The sequence below is a fragment of the Macrobrachium nipponense genome, chromosome 20 (assembly GCF_015104395.2).
Source record: "Macrobrachium nipponense isolate FS-2020 chromosome 20, ASM1510439v2, whole genome shotgun sequence".
NCBI lineage: Eukaryota > Metazoa > Arthropoda > Malacostraca > Decapoda > Palaemonidae > Macrobrachium > Macrobrachium nipponense.
The window spans coordinates 15939270-15965583 of record NC_061089.1 but is presented as its reverse complement, the minus strand read 5'-3'; the positions used below and the strand labels follow the sequence as shown (position 1 = coordinate 15965583).

Below are 26314 nucleotides of genomic sequence, written 5' to 3'. Positions count from 1 at the left end.
TATTCCTTAATCGCTAAAACACAAGCAGGCATGTGTCTTCGCAGAGAGAGAGAGAGAGAGAGAGAAGAGAGAGAGAGAGAGAGAGAGAGAGAGAGAGAGAGAGAGTCTCCTGCAGATTGGATTCACCTTTTCGGAATAGGGGGATTGTCACGTCGAAATTTTTTTCCTGTTGGAACTTTATATATATATATATATATATATATATATATATATATATATACATATATATATATATATATATATATATATATATATATATAGATATATATAATGGCAGTAGTTGGGCATTATATATGTTTGCTCTTATTAATATACATGCGATATTATACAAAATGTAAAAATAGCGGCTTTTCTTTTGTGTACATTATATACTGTTATGTATATATATACACATATATATGTGAGTGTATATGTGTTTGTGTATGTTCGTATATAAATGTATATTATGTGAATTATGTTTTTGTATATGTATATATATTATGTGTATATTCACATATATATATATATATATATATATATATATATATATGTACTTATGTGTGTATATGAATAAGTATCTGTAGGTATATTAAGCGTAAAAACCCGGAATATTGTGTGGGGGCGCGTAGGGGGTGGGGGGGGTGGGCGGCAACATAAAATTGACACGTGATATGACAAGGTATTGTGTCGCGAGCCCTTCCCCGGGATGGCTTTTCAATACTTTAATATTTTTTGCACCGTTTTCCATGTTGCCGGGAGTTGATCTGCAGTTTTTATGTGGATGTACTATAATTCGATATCTGTAATAGCAGAGGAATTAAAATTTGAAGGGTGTATTTGGTTTACATTGGGTTACCTCTTTATACTTCTATAACTGCGAAACGTGGAAAGTTTATTGTTTATAATTTTGCTGAGAGATTATTCATTCCCAAGTGCCAAATTCGAGTAATAAATAAAAGCCACTGTGAAGAATATGAGAGACTATTAATCACCAAAATATAATAAATGCCAAAAAGGGGGTTTCGACCGTTTTCACGACGGCGAAAAATCAGCTCTTATATTTAACCTTTTCTTTGTATTTTAATAAATACAGTCTCACGGATTATTTCCGGTCACAGTATAGTGATGCACCATAGATAAAAAAATCTATTAATTTTGCTCTATAATATTGCGCAGAGAATATCATTCTCATGTAGTTTCAATAGCATGCGGGGACATCTTGAAAGTAGTTTGTAATGTTATACCATAATCCTGAAACTTGCAGTTTGTTTGTAAAGATTTGTGCTGAACCTGCATAGCATAATTGATTCGGTGCAGCAGTTTGAAGTGAACGGCCCGGAAGTCTGTCTATCCTTGGCGAATTGAATGAAAACCATTTCTTTGGAGGTAATGCAAACGTTGTCGGCCAGCGAGCGATGCAATTTTGAGGTTTATGTCCTGAATCACGTGACACGTAAGAGACGAAGCGGAATGATTATTAGATCGTTGAAGATCTTGGTTATCTCGTAATATCACGCGATGCTGATCGTATATCAAGAAATCTGGGCCGTATGGCGTCTTAGAATATGAGATCGGAGGAGACGACGTAATATATACGTTTCAAGACTTACGGGTCTCCTCGTGCCGTGAGTTACGTAGGCAGGACAGGGGATGGAATGAGGGCATTGAATTCCAAAATGAATCTCGGAAATTGAATTTGTATCCGTTGCCGTGTATTAGCGAGAGCGCTGGACGCATTGCTCTCCCTGCTCCGAGGTTCAAAGCGCCGGTACGAAAGGAGACATTGTCCTTTTCATTTCTCATTCACATTTATTTAGAAAAGGATTTCAGTGGGAATCGGATCCAAATATATTTGAAAAGACGGAAGTTGATTAAGTATTGCTTTCCTCTTGTTATTTTCTTGGGCATTCCGGTCGCATTTCTGTGAGTAGTGGTTGTATTTCTTTAGTCATTCTGGTTCCCTTTTAATGGGATTTGGTTGTATTTCTTTAGTCATTCTGGTTCCCTTTTAATGGGATTTTGTTGTATTTCTTTAGTCATTCTGGTTGTATTTCCATAGGCGAGAGAGGTCGTATTTCCATTGGAGTCGAGTTGTAGCCATAGGCATTCCAATTGTATTTTTATTGCCATACCTGCTTTCTGGTGCTGTTGTATTTCCATAGGCATTCTGGTTGTATTTCCTTGGTAATTTAGTTGTATCCATAGGGATTCTAATTGTATTGTAATCGCTACACCTGCATTTAAGTTGTTTTTTCATAGGGATTCCGGTTGTATTTTCGTATATTTGGTAAAAGTATTCAATAAATTTCATATACACTTCGTATGAAGCTTTTAATTTTTACTGGCTTTCGACCTCGATGACCTATGAAGTTTTCACGCTAAATGAACATAAAAGTAAACCAATCAATCAATTGCACTAGTTTTTTTTAAATTTATTTTTTAATTTTTTTTATAAGAGCGAAACAGGTCGGGTGAATAATTACATTCTCTTGTAAACTAATCAGTGAACACGTCCAGTATGGCATGACCGTTCGAATAAACACGAAAGAAAAAGCGACGGTAATGGTGAGAATGATTGAAATATCTATGAAAACGAGTCATTCTTTTGAATTCATAGGCAAGGAAGTTTCAACTCCATTTCAAAGGTTAATTTATGTTCAGGTTATAAGCTTTCTCGATGTCGTTTATCCTTGAAGTTACGGTTACGAAAAAATGAATGTCTGGAGTATACGTAGAAGTGAGTTACTGTGTAACCGATACTAGGGTTGGTATTTATTTGACTTTTGTGTTTTATTTTATATTCGTGGCACGTTTGCCTTTATATTTTCGCGTTACTTTCTTGTATATCATGCGAAGAAAGGTATATATATATATATATCATTATATATATATATATATATATATATATATATTTATATAATATATATATATATATATATATATTATATATATAGTATATATATATATATATATATTATATATATATATAGTATATATATATATATATATATATTTATATATATATTATATTATATTATATATATATGTATATATATTAATATTATATATATATATATATATATATCTCACAAATAGTAACCACAAATACCCTTTAAAATCCCACTGGTGGCGAAGCACTTATCAATTACAGTATCCCTTGGGTGTAAGTTATGCCCGAGGTAGTGAATTGCATATTAGCTGACATTTTTTGTGGCTTAATATGTGGGAATATAAAAAAAGTCACGGTATACGTGAAATGATTTATATATACATGTATGTATATATATTTTATATATATATATATATATATATATATATATATATATATATATATATATATATTATATCTTCGAAAGCTTGTATTCTCTCAATTAATGAAACTGGAATTTATACCATCCTGACTTTAAGCCTAGTACGAATGAGATATATGTTATATATATATATATTATATATAATATATATATATATATATCTATCTATATATAGCATTGGGTCGTTGCTCCTGGAGATGAAAGGATTAAATGGTTAACTCATTAGTAAATTGCAAAGAATTGAAAGTGAGAAATGATGAAATTTGACGCACTACGACGAATACATAAGGGAGGGTCTTGGAGGCCCTAAGACCACCCTTTGGGTTAAATATAGTATACTGTATATAGAAGGGCCAAGCTTAAGACAGCCCTTGCTGATTGTGCTAGTATTATGACATGATTTTTAAAAGCAGTCATTGTTATCATTATTGTTATTTGGTGTGTGAACTTGCATCGTTCATATATATATATATATATATATATATATATATATATATATATATATATATATATATATATATGATTGTGATATTCGTATGTAGTAGTTCTTAGATATTTGACAGGTCCTGAACCCCCAGCTATATTGATTGTTCAGTTTTTAGTGAATTTCTCTTAATTTTTATACATTATTATTTTCATTTTAAATTTTGAAATGTGGTACTGTCTGTACTCTTCTTGCTCATTTTTATGGTTAGATTTTTTTGTGTGTGAATTTCTTTGATTTTATTATTTTTTATTTTAATATTGATCAAATTTAAACTTTTATACTCTGCCTTCTTTCGGGCACTGATAATCCATTGTTGTTTTAGCCGAATTAAAATTCATCGTAAAAGTAATTAATTTTTTGTTTTTTAAAAATCTTGTTAATATAGTGATTTACGGTTTTCTTGGTTCCCCTTACATACTGACTATGAATAGTGCAAATAAATAATCATTGTCTTTAATTTGTTTTATTGTTTTCTTTTCAGGTATTTTCTGTTATATTTTTTTTTATCTCGCCCGTACATTATCTTTTCATTTTCCATTGTGTTCCCCTTGTGTTTTGCTCCTTTGACTTTCTTAAGCTTTTTTTTTTTGAATTCCTTATGCATTTTCCTATAAGGGTAAGCACATTATTTCGAACAAATAAGGAAGTGTATGTGAGTAAACGAAGTACATTGAAAAAATAAGGGATTCTTATAGATATCCAGTAGCGATATTTGGTCTTGAGAGCGTTGTACTCTACAGACATGTCCCTAGGATTAGTGACGCCATATTGTGAAAATGCAGATTACTTGACAGATATGCCAACTAGTAAATATGCTACTTACTTTTATTCGAACACTAGACCGAAAAAAATTCTACTCAAAGTAGAATAAATATAACGATAATTTTATATATGGCCTAAGCTATTTATGATAATCTATTGGATCTTGGCTGTAGTCGTCGATAGAGAGAGAGAGAGAGAGAGAGAGAGAGAGAGAGAGAGAGAGAGAGAGAGAGAGAGAGAGGTGCCTTCTCCCAGTATGACCGCTGTCTCTGTATCTCACTCAAAAAAGTTTTTTTTTTTTTTCAACACATTAGTTATTAACTACAAAACCGCATAAAATATTTTTTAATTAGTTGACCGAAATCTTGATTCAGTTATGCCATTGTGTATAATTAGGATATCTAATGCAGTTGAAAAAACGTCACGCATAGAAGTTAACAGTAAGGTTAACGGTGTAAAGCTCGTGAATATAAGAAATTAATCCATGTACTGTTGTTAAATAAGGATTCCTAGTATGGACAGCAAAATATTTATGACCAATCAATAATGCTGTGGTGGGTTAACCTAGTTTGAACTGGATGGCTTTCAGTTACAAGTATAAAAGTTATTGAGTAGAGGGAATGTAGTTATTAAAGTAAGTCCCGTTGCATGAATGTAATTCAAGTTATTAAAATAAATCCCGTTTCGTGAATGTAATTCAAGTTATTAAAATAAGTCCCGTTTCGTGAATGTAATTCAAGTTATTAAAATAAGTCCGTGTCGTTAAGTCTGAAAATTATTTAAAGGTTACTTTCAGTCACAGTCTTAGACCACCTTTCATTTCAAATAACGCCGATTTTCGCATAAGCTGATGTCTTCGTCTTAGGAACCTAACCATTTGACTCAGATTCGTAAATATCATGAAGGGAACTCAGTCTTGTCCGTGGTAACCCATCTTACTTACTTAGTTTGTTAATTTTCATTGATATTCTGATGGCGGTATAGTAGATTCACATCAACCATGCATTTGATGTCTAGGCCAGTCCCTTACGACGCTCCTGATTGGCTAGTGATAAGCCAATCACAGGGATGGAAACTCAGTCTCTCTCGAAAGTTCACATGGGTAGGATCTATGTTCCACCTCTCCTGAGGAATACTTTTGAAAGACGTATCCCTCAGGAGAAGTGGAACATAGATCCTACCCATGTGAACTCTCTCGAAAGGCTGAGAGTTTCCAGCCCTGTGATTGGCTTATTAACAGCCAATCAGGAGCGTCGTAAGGGACTGGCCTAGACATCAAATGCATGGTTGATGTGAATCTGCTATAGTATGGTTTGCTTTAGTAGATCAAATGAAAACTAACATAATTAAATGTACTTATGAAACAGCAATTCGTCCAATTCAACGTTTCATATTCAATTGTTTTAGATTCAGCCAGTCTTGTGCTGACGCGGGCTCTTGCTGGAAGGCAGCCCGTAACCTGCCATTGGTATATTGTGCTTACCTTTAAATATATCCAACTCTTGTATTATTTTGTTCATGTTCCGTGTATCTTTCGTCCCTTCTTTTCGTTTGTCTATTTGTTATTTTCACTTTTCCTTTTTTCACCCACTTTGCTTTTATAGATATATATTTTAGTTTTAGCCTAATTATATTTTTGTATTGATATGATTAAGGATTCACTATGTTTTATTTGAAAGATTCATTATGTTTTCGTATTTTCTTGGTTATCGGAGGAAACCAATTAGGAAAAGAATAAGAGCCATTTAGTGTTTGCGTTTTCCCTTTGGCATTTTTTTTTCTTTTCCCATTAGATACATGATATGTTCAAAGTTTTCCTTTCTGCTTTTTGACCATGATGTCTATATTTATTTTTAAAGCTGTTTTTTCTCATTTGGTTGAATGTAGTCAAGTGTATCTTGTGTAGGGAGTGTATTATAAAAAATATCCGATTTAAATAGTAATTTACTGAAAAAGACAACTTGAGTGGTTAACTCAAATATAACATATGACCTGAATTTTTGTATCTAGATATAAAATATATCCTGTAAACCTCCAAATAAATCAAATAAATAAAGTTAATTAAAAATGAGAATCCATTTTCACTATACAGGCTATTGTAAACAAAGCTGCCGGTAATGTAAAAATAAGAAAAATATAAGCAGTTTTAATTTTTGACCTGTAAATAAATGTAAGCTACGCCCCAGGCATTCAGAAATGGAAATCAACATAATCTGTTCTAGTGGAGTATATGTCAACTTCCTCCTCCCCATAGAAAAAAAAGCAACTACAATTTTTTTAAAATTGAAAAAAAGCGTAATTAATAAATATTTAAATGTGTGAACACGTATTCAGTTCTAACAAATGATTTATAAACTCCATAAAAGAACTAATCTTGGAGAAAAGTAATAATTACATAAATTAGAGCTGGAGAAAAGTAATAATCAAATAAAGTAAATCTGGAGAAAAGTAATAATTATATAAAGTAAAGCTGGAGAAAAGTAATAATTACATAAAGTAAAGCTGGAGAAAAGTAATAATTACATAAAGTAAAGCTGGAGAAAAGTAATAATTACATAAAGTAAAGCTGGAAAAAAGTAATAACCACATAAAGTAAAGCTCAGAAAACTGATAAAACTATATTTTTCCTTTTCCTTTAGTTCTCCCCCCCCCCCCCACATCGTGAAATCTTCTAGACTTTTCCCTTCCTGAATATGCCTCTCTCTCCCCCATCCCCACCCCAATCAACCCCCCCCCCCCCCCAATTCCTGATATCGATTGCCCTGATGTCTAATGCAAGAATTTATCTCGTTCCCCAGAAGCCGCTAAGAAGCAGAGCAACTGCTCAGTACATACCGGTGAGCAATACAACGCGTGTGTATATATACACATGTATGATTGTATATATATATAAATAATGAAATATGTATATGTATGTATATATATGTATATCTGTATATATATTATATGTATATTATATATATTTATATACATATATAATATGCATATGTATATAGATATATAAGCATATACACACGTGCATTTATATACATAATGTGTATAGATATACATGATTATGTATATAGTTGTATATTTATATATACATATGCAGCGTATATATACTGTATATATTTTTACCACCTTTCACAGTCTATACAATTTTTTCATTTAGTGTTTTGATAACTTCTAACCTCTATTTTTTTCCGACATGGTTCTTGTTGACTGTCAATTGCTCTTTGTTACCTTAACTGAATCACTTGAATAAGATTATTCCCTCTTTATGTATGTTTTTTTTTTTTGCATTGTATTAGTTGTTGATGTCCTTGCTAATTCCAACTTTGTTGTTGTTTTTGTTTTGTTTTGTTTGTGTTTGGCTTTGAATGTTTTTTAGTTCCCACTTAAATGTAGTTGGTGTTGTGTGTGTATCTGATTTGCATTATTTTGATGATGGTGGTGTTCCAACTAGCTTAGCTGAGTGTTATGGTAGCAATTATAGTTCTAACGATAGCAGAAATAATAGCATCGTTGATAGTATTGGTTGCTAACTGAGTTGTAATGATAAAAAAAAAACCTTTTCCTATTTGCAGCACAAAAAAATAAAGTAAGTATTCACTGCCATTACGTTTATTAATCGACGAATTACTTCCTTATAGTCATGTCGCTTTTTATGAAGATTCCTCCACAATTACAGTCTTTCGTAACGTTTATTCTGGCTTCTGTTTTTATTACTGGAATCATCTGTTCATAATTACCCATTAGATATTTTCCTGTTCCTTACACAGAAAATATCTGCATGTTACAAAAAGGTCACTGCATGTCTTCAGGCTTTTAACTGGAATGCCAATTCTTGATTCCTGAATCTTTGATTTTTTTTTCTTCAAATTTAAGGCTTTGTTATTCTGTTGCAGAGGCAAGTAGCATGTTAACAATGTTCATGACATGTATGTCTGTGTATGTTTTATGCATACATGCATAGGCAAATTGTAAATATAGATTATGTATTAACTGATATATAATATATATATATATATATATATATATATATATATATATATATGCATCCATACATATATTTTATATATGTATATATATATATATATATATATATATATATATATATATACATATGTATATGCTCTCATGTATATAATATGTATATAATATATATATATATATATATATATATATATATAATAGTGGTCGTCGTGACTGAGTGCTGCAGTGCTCAGCTCGCGTATGCTAGCTCTGTGGTTCGCTCTCGATCTACCACCTACAAGTTCACCCAGCTGCAAATACAAGGAAACGACGTTGTTGTATAGAATAAGCTGGCCTTGCCTTAGCAAAGCAGTTGCTCGTGGAACAGCCCGGAAGAAAAGTGTGTTCAGAAACACACCAAATCATCTACTTATCAGAGAGAGAGAGAGAGAGAGAGAGAGAGGAGAGAGAATATTAAATGGCAATGTTGACGATTATTTTTGCAAGTTATCAAGGCATTGGCAAGATATGCTATGCCTTTTGTTAGTTTTCAATATATATGATGCAATTATTTTAATTTCTTTTCCATTTTTTCTATATGTGAAAATTAAATTTGACGAGTTTGACAGATGGGTGTGCCCTTCAAGGATTAACCGTGGGTCCTTTGGCATTTGTCATGTTATAGGAAGAATCTCTAAAGGGGAGGAGACAAAAGTCTGTATCTGGGAGTTGATTTATGCAGATGAGCAGATGATGTAGTGTTAAAAGCAGATCCGTGGGTGAAGTGATGGAGATGGTTGTATTGGCTGGAAAGGAAGCAAAAGGGAGCTTATGATAAGGAAAGTGGCCATGTGTTTTGGTGGAAAGGGAAGGCGTTGATCTCTGCACTGTGTACCAAATATAGAAGACGTTGCTACTAGAGATATTCAGGGTTACAAAAATAAATATGGAGTAGAGATTTTCGGTTCCCGGAACGCATTACAAGAGCAAATTGAAAGGATAGGTAAGCTGAGAACTCTTTTGTGATATTTAGGTCTTAGATAAGTTAGAGCATGGACTGAATCAGGAGTTGAGAAAACTACAAGGAAGAGTAGTTGCAGCATGGATGAAATGGACAGGTAGGCTACTGGTAAGTAAAAGATTCCCATTAGCCTTCTGCTGGGTATAAAAGGCCTCTACTACTCTGTTTATCAAAAACAGGCACTGACAAGTATATTAGACGAGATTCTGGAAAAGATGTAACCGTAGAATGGTAAGATTCATCCCCAGAGTACGGTGGAAAGCTCGTATTATGAATTAGGAATTGACAGGAAGATGAGGTGTTCAAAAGCTGGTCAGTGGACTGAGGTCTCATAGGTAGATGAGAAGGGATGAGGAACTGTTGATGAGGAAAGGAATAGGTATAAAAGTTTGAGGACCCAGATGAAGACCCTGGAATTCAAGGAAAAAGGAAATACATGAAGACATATTAGGTCCAAAGGTGATCAAGAAGTAAGTGAAGTAGGAAAAAGCTGACATTAAATCGTTTATGATGATGCATTTGGTAAGTGGTTAGTTACTTTTGAGTATTAATTCCACGTTCAGGTTTTATATATTATTATTATCCGAAATTTGCTGCATTTATTCGGTATTGTTCTTGAGGAGTAGTTGTATCGTTTTGAGAGGCATTATTTTGATGTTGAAGCCACTCTTGCCAGATGATCATGGCTGTTCATTGATTCTCGTTTTCGAAACTTAATACTGAAGTTTGTTTATTCCTCGATAAGCTGTTGAATTTTTTTCTTCTTCCTGGCTCGTTTACGTATCAGTGAAAGGCAGTGTACTTAGATTTCGTTTTGCCTTACCCACAAATTCGCCCGAGGCTGAAGCAGCAGCAAATCTGATGGCGTTTTCAAAGCTGAAAGATGCCACTACAGGTGTCACTGATCTTTGAAGCGCTGAATGAGCAGTTTTTATTAGGTTGATGTTGAGAATCAGCTGCTCGTGGAAGTAAACATCATGGACGACTGACTTTCACACACACACACACACACACACACACACACACACACACACACGGAAGAAATGAGAATATCAGACTTCATGCGCTCGTCATAGCTCATTAATTAAATGTCGTAAAGTGGATTGATACCAGTCATCTGTGTCACTAATAATTAAGATTTATTCGTTCAAGATGATACATTTAATTGGCAGAGTTGAATATCTCTCTCTCTCTCTCTCTCTCTCTCTCTCTACGTAACTATGGCCATATGGCTCTACTACGGAGCGTACTTCATTGCTTTACAGTTGGAAACTTGGACGGGCTTCCTCATTGTGCTTGACTGAAATCAATGAAACTAAGTAGCAATCAGAGTAGGGACGAATGCTATAGATATGTTTACATAAAAAAAATAGTTTTGATATAAAGTCTGTCAACAACAACAAACCACTGAAATAAATATCTTCGCCTTACGTTTACCACAGTCCTTAAACTGATGCCTGATGTCTTGTACCCAAGTCTGCTTTATATCCTCAAGAAATCCGACAAATAGCGTAAAATTCCTCACAGGGGAGGGCCTCAATTAGTTAAGAACCCCCCCCCCCCCTCCCCCCACAGGAGTGATCTCAGTCTAGAGGACTAGTATTAACATAATATTTTTATACCTTTCACATCGTTCTGTGGTCATGTATTTAAATAACGTTTCTCTATATTTCTTAAAAATTGTAATACTCTCTCTTGAATGCGATTGCATTCATGTATATAAAAAGTATGCTCTCTCTCTCTCTTTGTGTGTGTGTATGTGTACTATGTATGTATGCCTCGTATTCCCGTGTCATGCATACCTAATGAATGTGCCTCATTTTCGACTTTTTCACTCAAGCCCAACAACTGCCATAAAATCAGCGGAGGGGAAGGTGGGGGGGATAGAGAGAGAGAGAGCGCAGGGAGGTGGGAGGGCGGAGGAAATAGAGAGGCAAATCCCTCTGACCTTCCAGATTAGATTCGCTGTATGCCGGGGATTCTGAAGAAAGGCAGACGACATCGCTCTGAGTTTTGCAAGTGGTTTTAGTATGGAAGGCATTCAGAGTGATATCCCTCCCCCCTACCTCTCCTCCTTTCCCCTCTGAAGCTATTTCTTTCCCACCCTCCTCCCTCCCTCCCTCCCTCCCTTCAGAAATGCTTTCCCCTGCCCAATCCCCCTTTCTTCTCCGTCACTCTGTGATGCTGTTTCACTCTCCCTTTTCTTCTTTCCCCCTCCCCCTGCGTCACTCTGATGCTATTTCCCTCCATCTCCCTTTCCCCCTCCGTTCCAGAGACGCTCTCCTCCTCATCCCCCCTCCCTTCCCCCATCCCCAACGCCTCTTCGTCAGTCTTTGTCGGGGAAAATGAGGTGACCCTAAAAGGGAAAGTTTGTTCGAAGTAGGTTGTGCAATTTTTCTGTCCTTTTTACGCCATTTTTTTTTTCTTTCATTTTCCTCTCCATCGGAATTTCATTTTCAGCCTTATTTCGTCCGAACTTATTTTCCTCTTTGTGGTTCTTCTTGCTATATTACTTGTGGATTTTATTATTTTATCCTCCTATGCATGGTTTGTGTGATTGTGTACATACATATATATATATATATATATATATATATATATATATATATATATATATATATATATATATATGTATATATATATGTATATATATACATATATATATATATATATATATATATATATATATATACTATTAGTGTATATAACAAAAGGTATCTTATAACTGAGGTTCCAAAAACTCACTTTAATATAGAAATGAAAATGAGAAAGAGAAGGAAATCTAAGTTAATCAGGGGGTGTTGAATGAATGCAAATATTTGCAGTGTCGTATCAGAGAGCAAATATTTGAACTGTGACTTCGGCACAGTGCTTGGAGCAACAATAGAAGGAGAAAAAAAAAGCAATGCACCAAGCAAAATGAATGACATCAAGAAATAACACGATCATACATTCGCCGGAAAATAAATGAGCAAAAGTCTGTGCTTGAAAATGAAATGGAACAATAAAATCATCCGAGGAAGAATAAATGTAGAGTTAGGAGATAGAGGTCATCTGTACTACTTCAGAAAGGATGTGATTCACATGGGTAACGCTTATTAACTAATACCTAAATATGTTATTTTTCCATATTTCAGTAATATAGAATTAGACAGCTCAGGTCTCTATTTCCATTTCATGTTTATGGTTTTCAGTTTGTATTGCACCGTTGTTTCACTGTTTAAGCATATTGCTACAATAATTTGGTACTTGGAGTTTTGTTTTTTTTTTGGTTGTAAAAAAAGATAGTGAACACTATTTGCTCCACGTATCGAAAGCAAGAACTAGATTTGTGACAGATCACAGTGTTTGGTAATGTGCATGCAGTTGTTAAAGAACAACAATTTGTTTAAGTGCTTGGATGGGACGCCAAAATTTACGAAATCCCAAACCTACTGTTCTCTAGGCAGTGTAGACCTGGAAAATCTTGAACCATCACCTAGATATATAAATAAAAATTCATAGTCAAATGCCAGTTGCAGAACTGAGGCTTTGAGAGGCAGGGACATAAATTAGATAAACTAGTGAATAAAGAAGGTGCTTGGCAAGCAGTCACTATTGACAGACAATTAATTCGACTACATACCAACATCCAGATAAGCATTGTAGAACGACAGCTTTCATGCATTGTTCGTGATATATTCCAGACAATTATGATATTACTTGAAGTCTTCTAAGACCTTGGCGTGTCTGGAGGTTAGTAAGAGATGATTGACAGGTACCACTTAGATAAACCTAGAGACTTTTCATACATGCCGCCCCTCCAGAAAAAGTAAAATTAGTCCCTGTCTTTCTAGTCTTAGGTAGGACTTCTGCACATCAGGGTTGCCGTTTTGAGGAATTTCGTGTACTAGTGTGGCTTTCTGGTGACATCTAGCAACTCTCCGTGGCTTTTCCGACCACAAGCCACGGCACTGAGGAATAAAATTCTTCACTTTGCCTTATTGTGCTTTATTATGAAAATAAAGTTATAAAACATATCCTGCCTATTTCTATAAATGGATTGATTGACATCCTTTATTTTTCTTCGTCAAAAATACTTTATGCTAAGCTAGTGAAGTTTAGTTTTTTTACGTCACGGAAAATAATTCTACATCGGAAAATACGCATTCTAACCATTAAATTTTCCGCATTCTAACCATTTAAATCAAAAGAACTGCATATGGCATCACTGTTAAAAGCCAATGTTGTAAAGAAAAAATGGCAACGTTGCTGCACATTCTACTACGTGTTGCTCAGTTCATCAGGTGTCTCAGCCTCCCACTTGGTGGGGTATACTAGTGCCATTATGACACGACTGCAAAGGGGTCACAGTGGAACAGCGTGAGTATTAGTAACTTCAGTAGAAGCGAGACGTGACAAGAGTGGATAGCACCCTTGGTCTCCTGATACGATGAAGACTCCTGTATTTATTTATTTATTTTTTTTTTCATAACGTGACTGAACTGTCTCCTGGTTCTTCCTCCTTCAAGGGATTTGATTTCCTTGGGGCAGAGCTCTCCTTCGAATGACTTGCCAATCTTCTCAGAGTTTGGGTCAACCTGTCCCTCGTTCTGATTGGCAGGACCAGTTAATGGAGGCGTAATTACCTGTTTCTCCTGCTAACGAATGGTAGGTGCTTCATAACTGTGGCGACGATCAAGGGAAAGATGTGTCTTGTCATCCGGCCCCCCTCCCCCTAATTGATTTATGTATGTATATTTGTGTGTGTATATATAATATTATATAATTATATATAATATATTATATTATAATATCTATATATATATGGATATATATATATTGAATATTTTATCACATCACCGTGATTCATATAAATCATTCGAGCTACAAATGTCCTTTAATATCTAATTCGCTCTACCTCGGAATTGATATATTTTCAAATATGTACCGAGGGGAATTTTTAGTTGATAAAAATTTCGTACCCCCATGGGATCGAACCACCGTCCAGTAGGACGGTGGTTATATATATATATATATATATATATATATATATATATATATATATATATATATATATATACACACACACACACACACGTTGACGGGAAATACAGATCCTGTGAGAGAAGGAATACAAGAATGCGTGTTTCAGGCTTTTCTGGCACCTCAGAATCTGGCTGAAAGAATGAAAGACGGGCAAAGCTGGTATTTAGAAAGTTTGTCATCTTTTAAAACTCTTTCCAGGGTGTAGTTCGTGTAAATCAAAATGAAACTTGCAAGTGGAAAATAATGCAAATTGCATCGCCTGAGTGAATCAGTTCTTTGACCAATAATGTTATAATTAATTCAGCCCTGTATTCTCAAGACCTTTCAGTATAAATCTTTTCTTGAGCCGTGACATGCACATATGCTTAATGTACCCGTTATTTTATTAATATGATTTTTTTCAGTGGTCGCCTTTCTTGGCCACTTATTTTATCAAAATCTTCCGGGCAATTTTGCTGTGATCATGTGCTGTTTTTCAATTGGTGCAGAATTCTAAATCTTCACGGTCTATAATTTTTGATACGCAGTTATTATAGCACTTAATTTCAGGTTTTCGAACTCTATTTTATGTTTTGTCACACTTGCCAAGCTTAAGGCGCTGTGTCTCACTTGCTTGTGCTGTTATGCATAATTATATAAGGCTTACAAAAACTACAATAGATAATAGTCACCTGTGGGCGGCAGTATGATAAAGAAAGAGAAAAGATAACCATCCGTCTCCAAAATATAGACATACATAAATATCAGTCCTTTCGGCGAGATTGTTCCATTTCATACTGAGTAGCGGTTAGAATTTAAAACAACTTTTACTCATCATGCAAACCATGATCAAGAACGCTACTACAACCAGCCTAAATTACAATAGTTTCTAACCTTCCGTAGGAGGGTTGTGCCGACAGTGCACACCGTGCGGTGCACTGTAGGCATTACTCAAGGTTCTTTGCAGGGTGCCTTCGGCCCCCAGCTGCAACCCCTTTCGTTCCTTTTCCTGTATCTCCTTTCCCAATCTCTTTCTTCCATCTTACTTTCCACCCTCTGCCAACAATAGATTCCGAGTGGAACTGCCACGTTTTCCTCCTGTTACACCTTTGTAATCTTATACTATCAATTTCCGTTCCAGCGCTGGATGACCTCTTAGGTCCCAGTGCTTGTCCTTTGGCCTAAGTTCTATTTTCAGTTCAATTCAATAGTTCCTAACCAAGTCATGAGATTTGTTGGAACTATTACAAAGTGAAGTTTTTAGTGGATGTGGAGCGTCTTCCAGAAATGATGAACTTTACTGAGAAGACAACAACTACCTGAAGTAATGTTATGACGAACACCACCTCATTCTTCTCAACTCTTCTGTATGGCTGATGATGCTTCTGTTACCAGCGCCTCAGTGGGGTGATTGGTATGGTCTTGGCCTGCCACCTCGGTGGCCGCGAGTTCGATTCTCGGTCATTCCATTGAGGTGTGAGAGATGTGTATTTCTGGTGATAGAAGTTCACTCTCGACGTGGTTCGGAAGTCACGTAAAGCCGTTGGTCCCGTTGCTGAATAACCAGTGGTTCCATGCAACGTCAAAACACCATACAAACCAAACCAAACCATTGTTACCAGGATTCCTCTTTTAGGATATAATTCACAACCTACGATATGTCATCATTGGATCCTATGAATCGTTGATGAGCACCTCAAAAGTCAACATGGATGGCACTACTAAGTACTAACAGCCTTGCGCTCCACAAAAAAGGACAGGAGGACTTCTCTCTTGCAACTGACAGGGATCTCGGGCACTGGCAGGACTCAGCTGTGACTGACAGTAGTCATTCTCGTTGTAGTTGTTGTGCTGACTTCAAGAATTGTCGTTGCAGTAGCTGTATGAGAGGGCATGGGCATGGTGTGGGCTACATTGTTGCTTCTTGTTGCTTGATAGTAAATTGGTTGGGATATGCCCAGTTTTTGGCCGGTGTTACTTTAAAGTTAATTGGCCAAGCAGGGCCAACAAGATGGACTCTCTTCTTATTAGCTGGTTGATCCCGTCATCCCAAATACCGTTGTCTTGCTGCTTGATAGTGTTTGTCACAGTCCATTTCCGCAGTGAACTGCGATGTTCATTGGTAGAACGAAGGCAGAATGCCGTGAGAGTGTGTGAATAAGGACTACACGAATGAGTTTAGGTGTTAGAAATTACCTCAGCACAAGGAAAGCAGGCAGTTGAATGGAACAACCAGGAAATTGTTAACTAAGAGCATAGTTAGTTTTCATGTGTGTGTTCCGAAGTTCAATTCTTGGCTCGGCCAACGCGGAACCAGAGAGATTTATTTCTGGTGACAGAAATTCATTTCTCGATACAGTGGGGTTCGGATCCCACAATAAGCTGTAGGTCCCGTTGCTAGGTAACCAATTGGTTCCTAGTCACGTAAAAATATCTAATCCTTCGGGCCAGCCCTAGGAGAGATGTTAATCAGCTCAATGGTCTGGTAAAACTAAGATATACTTAACTTTTTATGTGTGTGTAAAGTGTACGTATATGGCCAAGAACTGAAATAAAGTGCTATTATTATTACGATGATGATGATACAGAGACTAAAATGCTTTGACGTTTGGAGCCAATTTTCACTTAGGCTTGTTGCATTCTGACTTTTGGTTGAACAGTGTAAAGGATAGATAAAAACGCATAAAACTGAATTGCTGATAATTATATAATTGAATGAGAAGCGAAAACGAAGATGAGACGAAGTAAAAGGAATGCCGAACATGGAATAGTAAAGTAAAAACTGAAACAGTTTCATTCTAAGTGTAACAAAACGTACAAAGAATGTTAAAACAGAACACAAGCTAATGATGCCTTTATGTTGGGTTATGTGTCACTGTTATTCAAAAAGCATGGCCTAGAAACTCAGTGGAAAGCTATGGAATGTGTTTTTGTACTGTTTTTACCTCATAATTGGACACTACATGCGACAAGGTCATTGAAAAAAAGAAAGAAAAAAAGAAAAAACTTGCGTAAAATAACTCATGAACTTCCCCCTTCAGTGTATTTTTAGCAGCGTTTGTCATTCGCGTCTCCAGCGATTAGCAATGTCGACCGCGTCATTAGTCGCTTATTTATTAGTATCCTTCGTGGTTGCTGCTGCTGTTGCTGCTGCTTTACTGGCTATTGGTCCCCCTACCCTTCGAATGATAACACGCAATTCCTCAACGCAGCATTTTCGGTTGTCGTTAGTGGTTACCTCCTTGTAGATTTTTTTCCCCTTTTGCAGGTTCCTTTTCTTAGTAACAGTTCCCTATTATTCTGTTTTTCTTGGTCATGTTGTTGTTATGATTATTATTATTATTATTATTATTATTATTATTATTATTATTATTAAAGAAAACTCATAATAACATGAGTCAATAAAATTGAAAAGTAAGTCCACAATAGTATGCTTCTTGATTTTGTATATTTAAAAAAAACGAAATCTAACAGGCATGCAACTGTGGATTTACTTTCCCATTATTATTTTTTTTCCTCTATCACAGTCCTCCAATTCGACTGGGTGGTATTTATAGTGTGGGGTTCCGGGTTGCATCCTGCCTCCTTAGGAGTCCATCACTTTTCTTAATATGTGCGCCGTTTCTAGGATCACACTCTTCTGCAAGTCCTGGAGCTACTTCAGCCTCTAGTTTTTCTAGATTCCTTTTCAGGGATCTTGGGATCGTGCCTAGTGCTCCTATGATTATGGGTACGATTTCCACTGGCATATCCCATATCCTTCTTATTTCTATTTTCAGATCTTGATACTTAAACATTTTTTCCCTCTCTTTCTCTTCAACTGGTGTCCCATGGTATTGCGACATCAATGAGTGATACTTTCTTCTTGACTTTGTCAATCAACGTCACGTCTGGTCTTTTTGCACGTATCACCCTAGCTGTTCTGATACCATAGTCCCAGAGGATCTTTGCCTGATCGTTTTCTATCACTCCTTCAGGTTGGTGCTCGTACCACTTATTACTGCAAGGTAGCTGATATTTCTTGCACAGGCTCCAGTGGAGGTCTTTTGCCACTGAATATTATTATTATTATTATTATTATTATTATTATTATTATTATTATTATTATTATTATTATTCAGAAGATAACTTCCTCTTCACATAGAACAAGCCTACAAAGGGCCATTGACTTGAATTACAAGCTTTCAAAGAATATGACGTTCATTTAAAAAAAAATTAACTGATGATGTGGAAATACAGAAAGAAGAGGTTGGTTACCAGAAAATAACATGAGATAATTTAATGAATTAAAAGATAAACGGATAAAAATATTAGCAAATCGTTAAAATAAAAGGATAATTGTATATTAGGGTAGCAATGTATTTCATCTCCGCTTGAACTTTTGAGGACGTAGAAAGGTTACTGATTCGTTCACGAATGTGTAACCATGCCCTATTATTATTATTATTATTATTATTATTATTATTATTAAACAAATCTACAATTAAGCATCGGGAATCGAACAGATTCCCAAAAGCTCTCTGTAGAGATTGATTTGTAAATAGTATATGTACCCATCATAGACTACTTGAAAAGCTGTTGATTTGTTGCTCAATTTCATGACTCATGCTACTGTATTTTTTTTTATTATTATTATTACTACTATTACTACTAGGTCTATTACTCCTGCGTATCTACGTCAGCGTTAAAACCCCTTTGACTCACAAGGATGACAGTTGTAAATTGTAACGCATCTTCATAGTAAAATTAATAGTCTCCATCTCTGCTGTTGACACGCTTTATATCACTTGTGATCTCGCGAATAGACACACCCACCCAGGAGAACCTGTTGTTTAGTTGTTGACTGTGTAATAACAGTTATAACCTTTTGAATTACGATTGACAGAGCTGCTGCTTGCTTCCTCAGCTGCCCTCATTGGCCGACTGGCCATCGTCGTTCTCTGTAAGGGCCAGTCTCTTATTTATTTCGACGCCGCAGAAAGGTCCTTATTTGATCAAGTTTCTTTGAAAAAATGTATAAAAAAAAGTAGATTACATTTATTTAAGTGCCTCAGTGGCGTGGTCGGTATGGTGTTGGCGTACCACCTCGGTGGCCGCGAGTTCGATTCTCGGGCATTCCACCGAAGAGTCAGCGATGTGTATTTCTGGTGACAGAAGTTCACTCTCGACGTGGTTCGGAAGTCACGTAAAGCCGTTGGTCCCGTTGCTGAATAACCAGTGGTTCCATGCAACGTAAAAACACCATACAAACAAACAATTACATTTATTTATGTTAGTTTTTTTTATGCAATAAGTGCTCTGGGTAATAGAATTTTTTGGACTGTTTATGTCATTCTTTGAATGGTCCTACCCTGACTGATGATTCTGTTCTATTTTCTCTCTTTTGTAAGGTATCTTTGGAGGATGTTTTTACTGAGTGTTGAAAGAAAAGTTATGAAACATCGTATTTTCGGTCCATTTAGCTTTGTGTACCAGGAGTTTATTTGTTTGATTACCATTAATTTCAAGTCGCCAGTAATAGCTCCCGAATGCTTGGTAATTATCCTGGAATAAAATAAATATTACTCTTAACAACGATGGAAATTATACGAACAGATTGACGCTAATTTTCGTAAACACTGACGAAGTGATGACACCCAGATGGTCTTTGTTCCACGACAATTACGAACCATGTGAGAGTCATTATTTGCAACTTGAAATATTTATGAATCGAACAGATAAACTCTTGCTACAAAACGCTCGATTAGAACGGATACTAATAATAATAATAATAATAATAATAATAATAATAATAATAATAATAAGGGATATAAAACACCAAGAGATGAAGGACACGATCAGGAAAGAATATATGCAGAGACTCAAGGCGATACTCAAGTCAAAACTCAACGCCGGAAATATGATAAAAGCCATAAACACATGGGCAGTGCCAGTAATCAGATACAGCGCAGGAATAGTGGAATGGACGAAGGCAGAACTCCGCAGCATAGATCAGAAAACCAGGAAACATATGACAATACACAAAGCACTACACCCAAAGGCAAATACGGACAGATTATACATAACACGAAAGGAAGGAGGGAGGGGACTACTAAGCATAGAGGACTGCGTCAACATCGAGAACAGAGCACTGGGGCAATATCTGAAAACCAGTGAAGACAAGTGGATCAAGAGTGCATGGGAAGAAGGACTGATAAAAGTAGATGAAGACCCAGAAATATACAGAGACAGGAGAAAGACAGACAGAACAGAGGACTGGCACAACAAACCAATGCACGGACAATACATGAGACAGACTAAAGAACTAGCCAGCGATGACAATTGGCAATGGCTACAGAGGGGAGAGCTAAAGAAGGAAACTGAAGGAATGATAACAGCGGCACAAGATCAGGCCCTAAGAACCAGGTATGTTCAAAGAACGATAGACGGAAATAACATATCTCCCATATGTAGGAAGTGCAATACGAAAAATGAAACCATAAACCACATAGCAAATGAATGCCCGGCACTTGCACAGAACCAGTACAAAAAGAGGCACGATTCAGTGGCAAAAGCCCTCCACTGGAGCCTGTGCAAGAAACATCAGCTACCTTGCAGTAATAAGTGGTACGAGCACCAACCTGAAGGAGTGATAGAAAACGATCAGGCAAAGATCCTCTGGGACTATGGTATCAGAACGGATAGGGTGATACGTGCAAAAAGACCAGACGTGACGTTGATTGACAAAGTCAAGAAGAAAGTATCACTCATTGATGTCGCAATACCATGGGACACCAGAGTTGAAGAGAAAGAGAGGGAAAAAATGGATAAGTATCAAGATCTGAAAATAGAAATAAGAAGGATATGGGATATGCCAGTGGAAATCGTACCCATAATCATAGGAGCACTAGGCACGATCCCAAGATCCCTGAAAAGGAATCTAGAAAAACTAGAGGCTGAAGTAGCTCCAGGACTCATGCAGAAGAGTGTGATCCTAGAAACGGCACACATAGTAAGAAAAGTGATGGACTCCTAAAGGAGGCAGGATGCAACCCGGAACCCCACACTATAAATACCACCCAGTCGAATTGGAGGACTGTGATAGAGCAAAAAAAAAAAATGATAATAATAATAATAATAATTTTATTGTTACATATTAGTTTTCACTGATGTAAACACAAAAGGTCTTATTTTTTATGGAGTGACATGTTAGTCTTCGCGATGTATAAAGTTTACTTATTGGACTTCTGTATAAACATTGATAAACTTTATGGTGTTTATCCTTATCTAGAACTCTACACGTTATGCAGTATTAGACACTTTGACAACATCTCACAAAGCCTCACATTTTGTGACACTTTCCAGTCAGAGTACTTGGCATAACTTCCTGCTGAACTTTGTGGCGCTTCTCACGAGACTTCGTGAAATTAATTTTGAGTTATAGCAGTCATACCCCGCTATTTTAAACAAGTAAAGTCAGCCGAAAATATGGCCCCCTTGTCCAGGTCACTTAAAGAGAGGGAAGTATAACGCATTACACCTACTTTAATGACTACAGTTGGGGTGATTTATTGTTGTGTACCGTTTGTAGTAACGTTTCGAAGGAGCTTACTGAAGAACTGGTTTCATCCGACCGATTAAGTCTTTGTCGATATCCGATATAAAACGTATTTTCGGGAACGCATAGTGTTGTGGAAGGATTATTATTATTATTATTATTATTATTATTATTATTATTCAGAAGATAAACTCTATTTATATGGAACAAACCCATAGGGCCCATTGGCTTGAAATTCAAGCTTCCTAATAATATGGCCTTCCTTCGAAAAGAAGATGATTAAAAATATTCATATTTCTTATGAAATAATTACCTTTGCTCTCATGATATATAACCTATTTCTCTGGCCGCTCGTCCTAGTGTTTGTGGACCGCCTAGCCACTGTTATTAATTTTTCATTTTTTCTCGCATTTTTCTCCGGAAAGGTAAGTGGAACGCGTAATGTCCACGCGAGTCCTGCGTCTGATCGATGCGCTTGTGGAAAAGGGAGAATTTCCTCGAAGGTTCGTTATCCTTTACTTTTTCAAGGGGAAATCACCCTTGATAACATCACAATGTATGTGTACGGCTGGTTGATTGCCCTAGTTAACGTGAAGCTGTCTTTATGGTCGTAAGTTCCAAGAACGGAGTTTTAAAGGTAATCTTGAGTAAGTGGGCAGTTAGTTTCTCTTCAGAGTTTATTTCTAAATTCAGTTTATTAAAATTTTATCTCATTAGAATATACGATGAAGTTAAGACAAATTAACCTGTTGAAATATATAATAGAGGAAGTTGAAATGAATATACGAAGAGGTTATCAACTGTCTGTGAAAATATATAAAGGACTGAAATATCTGTTAATATTTATATCAAGTTCAAACAAATTTATGTATTAAAATTTAGTAGAAAAACAAATTTATTGAATGTTCTAAAAAATTGAATTTTTTATACCTCTAATACATATACAATATCGTAGTATTTGTTTGATTGTGTGTGTTTGCGTAGTTGAAAATGAAATATATAGAAGTCAATCTTGTAAGCCCTCAGTCCATTATTATCGGTATGTATGTGATTTTCCACATCAGGAATCGATCATTTGTTTTTGACAGTTCATTTCAGGGCCAGTCATTTATTTTCCATTTCTGCGCTGTTAATTGATTTCTGATTTGGCCAATTATATACTATCGCCTCTCGACCTAAGTGTAGCGTTGATTAATGACTTTCAGAGATACTTCAGTGGCCGCCTTCTTCATTATTTCCCCCACCGGGAATTAGCGCTCTTTTCATAATATTTAAGAATCTAGGTGTTCAGATCTTGACTAGATTCAATGGTAGCATTATTTCTTAGTACCTAAGAGATTTTGCTCATCCAGAATTGCATACAAGTTTACGCTTGTATGTGTATATATGTAGGGCTGTGCCTTTTTATAACAAGGCGCCCTGTGGGTTATTAAGACCTGCGACGTTATACGCAACTTTCTGTTTGTATACTTCCCATCCTCGTCGGAGTATCATCGATTGCAACAATAATTTCTAAGTCAGTATCTTCTTTAGGTATAAAGGCAAAGACGTTTCAAACTCATGATGATAAACTTAACAATATATTTGCGAAACTACATCTCTTGAGTAGAGGCAAGAAGTGTGGTTCAGAGAACTTGAATTTAGGAGAGGAAGTAGAGTTCTGAGTTACAATGCATTTACAAAATCATAGGAGAGCAAAACTAGCTCAGCATACTAACATATAGAAGACGAACATATGAGAGGAAGTCACGTAGTCGTCTCAGGGCTATCGGTCAACATGTTCTCAGTCGAAAGCACTGTGATCTGTTTTACACAACAATGGATTTGATTACCACAGGCGAATGCAAACCAGGACGCTGATACAACACGCCAAGGCTTAGCTTGCATGCTTTTATCGGTCCCTATCACACTCCTTGGTATCTCGTCAGTGACCCCTTGGGTCATCGGCTTATTTATATGTGGAATAACACACGTTCCATATATGTTATTATGTAACACTTACATATATAGCTATATATATATATATATATATATATATATATATATATATATCTATATATATATATATATATATATATGTATATGTATACAGGCAGTCCCTGGGTTACAACGGGTTCAGCTTACGACCTTCCGAGGTTAAGGCATTTTTCAATTATATTCATCAGAAATTATTTCCAGGGTTACGACACCTACAGTGCTCATCTGGCAGAAGAAATATGACACCAAAAATACAAAATAATCAATATTTGAAGGTTTTTTTATGCAAAATGCAATAATAATGCAGTTTGCATAGTTTTCAATGCACCCAAAGCATTAAAAGTAAGGTTTTCTTAGGATTTTTGGTGATGTTCCGGCTTACGGCGATTTTCGGGTTACAATGCGTCTCAAGAACGGAACCCCTGCTGTAACCCAGGGACTGTATGTGTATATATATATATATATATATATATATATATATATATATATATATATATATATATATATATATATATATATATACATACATTCACGTGTGAATGTGTATGCAATTCCCAATATACAAAATCCTGTATAGAATGTTTCTTTAATTTCCACTATTCGAAATTTCAGGTCTAAAAATGTCAGGATTTACTAATGAAACTCTATAGAATCCATGTGCAGTTCCTGCTTAGAAGTCCTCCATTATGACTTTTCAGGTTCATGTGAACATATAAATCCAGCCTGGTTTTAGTTTAAGTTTAGTGTACATTCTCAAACGTTACTTGAGGGGTGGGGGTGTACACATTAAGTAATATTTAGAGAATTGTTACACCTGGGAGCTCGTGTTTTTATAAACCAGAGATGCCAGATGTAACTAATCTATCTATCTGTCTATCTGACATTAATAAGTGAAATCAGATGCTGCTGATACGAGACTAATCTATCTATCTAAATATATCTATATTTTTCTGTCTATATCTATCTATCCCTCTGGTTTGTAAGTAGTTCACATAATTGTCTTTAGAGGATTGTTTTATTTTCGTTTTCTATTATGATTATTATTTCAGATACTTTCCAACACGACTAAATTCCGTTTTAGTAAGAACTGTAAAGTGACCAGGTTTTCTGTGAAAGAAAACTATTGAGTTGGTTTTGTCTGTCCGCCTGCAGTTTGTTGTCTGCAATTTATGTCCGCAGTTTTTATGTCTGCACTCAGATCTTGAAAACTACAGAGGCTAGAGAGCTGCAAATTGGTCTGTTGATCATCCACCCTCCAGTCATCAAACATACCAAATTGCCGCCCTCTAGCCTCGGTAGTTTTTATTTATCTTAAGATTGAAGTTAGTCAAGACCGTACCTTTGGCAACTCTATAGGACAGGCCACGACCGGGCTGTGGCTGAAAGTTTCACGGGCCTTGTCTCACACAGCATTATGATTAGGCCACCGAAAGAAAGATCTATTTTCGGTGGCCTTTGATTATAGGCTGTACAGAAAACGCGAGTACATTTTTTACTCGTTTCTCTTTATTCCCAAGGAATTTCATTGTTTTAACTAAAGCGAATCCTTAAAACGAGTGCTAACGCCTCAGTGGCGTGGTCGGTATGGTTTTGGCGTGCCACGTCGTTGGCCGTGAGTCCGATTCTCGGGCATTCCATTGAGGTGTGAGAGATTTGTATTTCTGGTGGTAGAAGTTCACTCTCGACGTGGTTCGGAAGTCACGTAAAGCCGTTGGTTCCGTTGCTGAATAACCAATGGTTCCATGCAACGTCAAATCACCATACAAGCAATATAGTATATATTTTAATACTTTGAAGTCCGATTTCAGTACATTCATGCTGGAGTTATTTCCTGATACAAAGGGGAAAGTTCCGCGTAACTTAGAAAGCGAAACATAGAATAGAAGAAATTATGCGGGCTAAATATGACGGCACTGGGCGGAATGAATTCCAGTTTGTTCTCGCTGACGGTATAATATTTCAAAATAGTTTTGCAAATATTGTTTATGTTTTACGTTTTACATGCGGGAATACACACGGAAATACGTTTCCCCAAAATCGCCACCTTGAATCATGCATATTTACGTACATGCATGTATAATGCCTTTGTATCTATGATCATATGTATGTATGTACAATAATGTAAATGAATTTATTATAGGGATGCAATTTATTCTATCTTTTGTACCCTACATGTTTATCATGAAGATAACAATTGAAAAGTTACCATCACTGCTGTTCCTTTCACCACCAGTACTAATGATATCAGTACATTGATCATCGTTGCCGCTATCGTTATT

The 26314-nt window shown here is 35.9% G+C and overlaps 1 protein-coding gene across 2 annotated transcripts in view; it reads left to right on the top strand.

Moving 5' to 3' along the window:
* LOC135222384 (polypeptide N-acetylgalactosaminyltransferase 2-like) overlaps nucleotides 1–26314 on the top strand; it is a 285956-nt gene that overhangs the window by 61161 nt on the left and 198481 nt on the right. Inside the window, exon 2 of one of the 2 annotated variants that reach the window (XM_064260474.1) lies at nucleotides 7338–7376. The exons of the other annotated variant lie outside the window; for it this stretch is intronic. Coding sequence (XP_064116544.1) covers nucleotides 7338–7376 — 39 coding nt within the window. The remainder of the gene's footprint in view (nucleotides 1–7337; nucleotides 7377–26314) is intronic. 2 annotated transcript variants of the gene reach the window in all.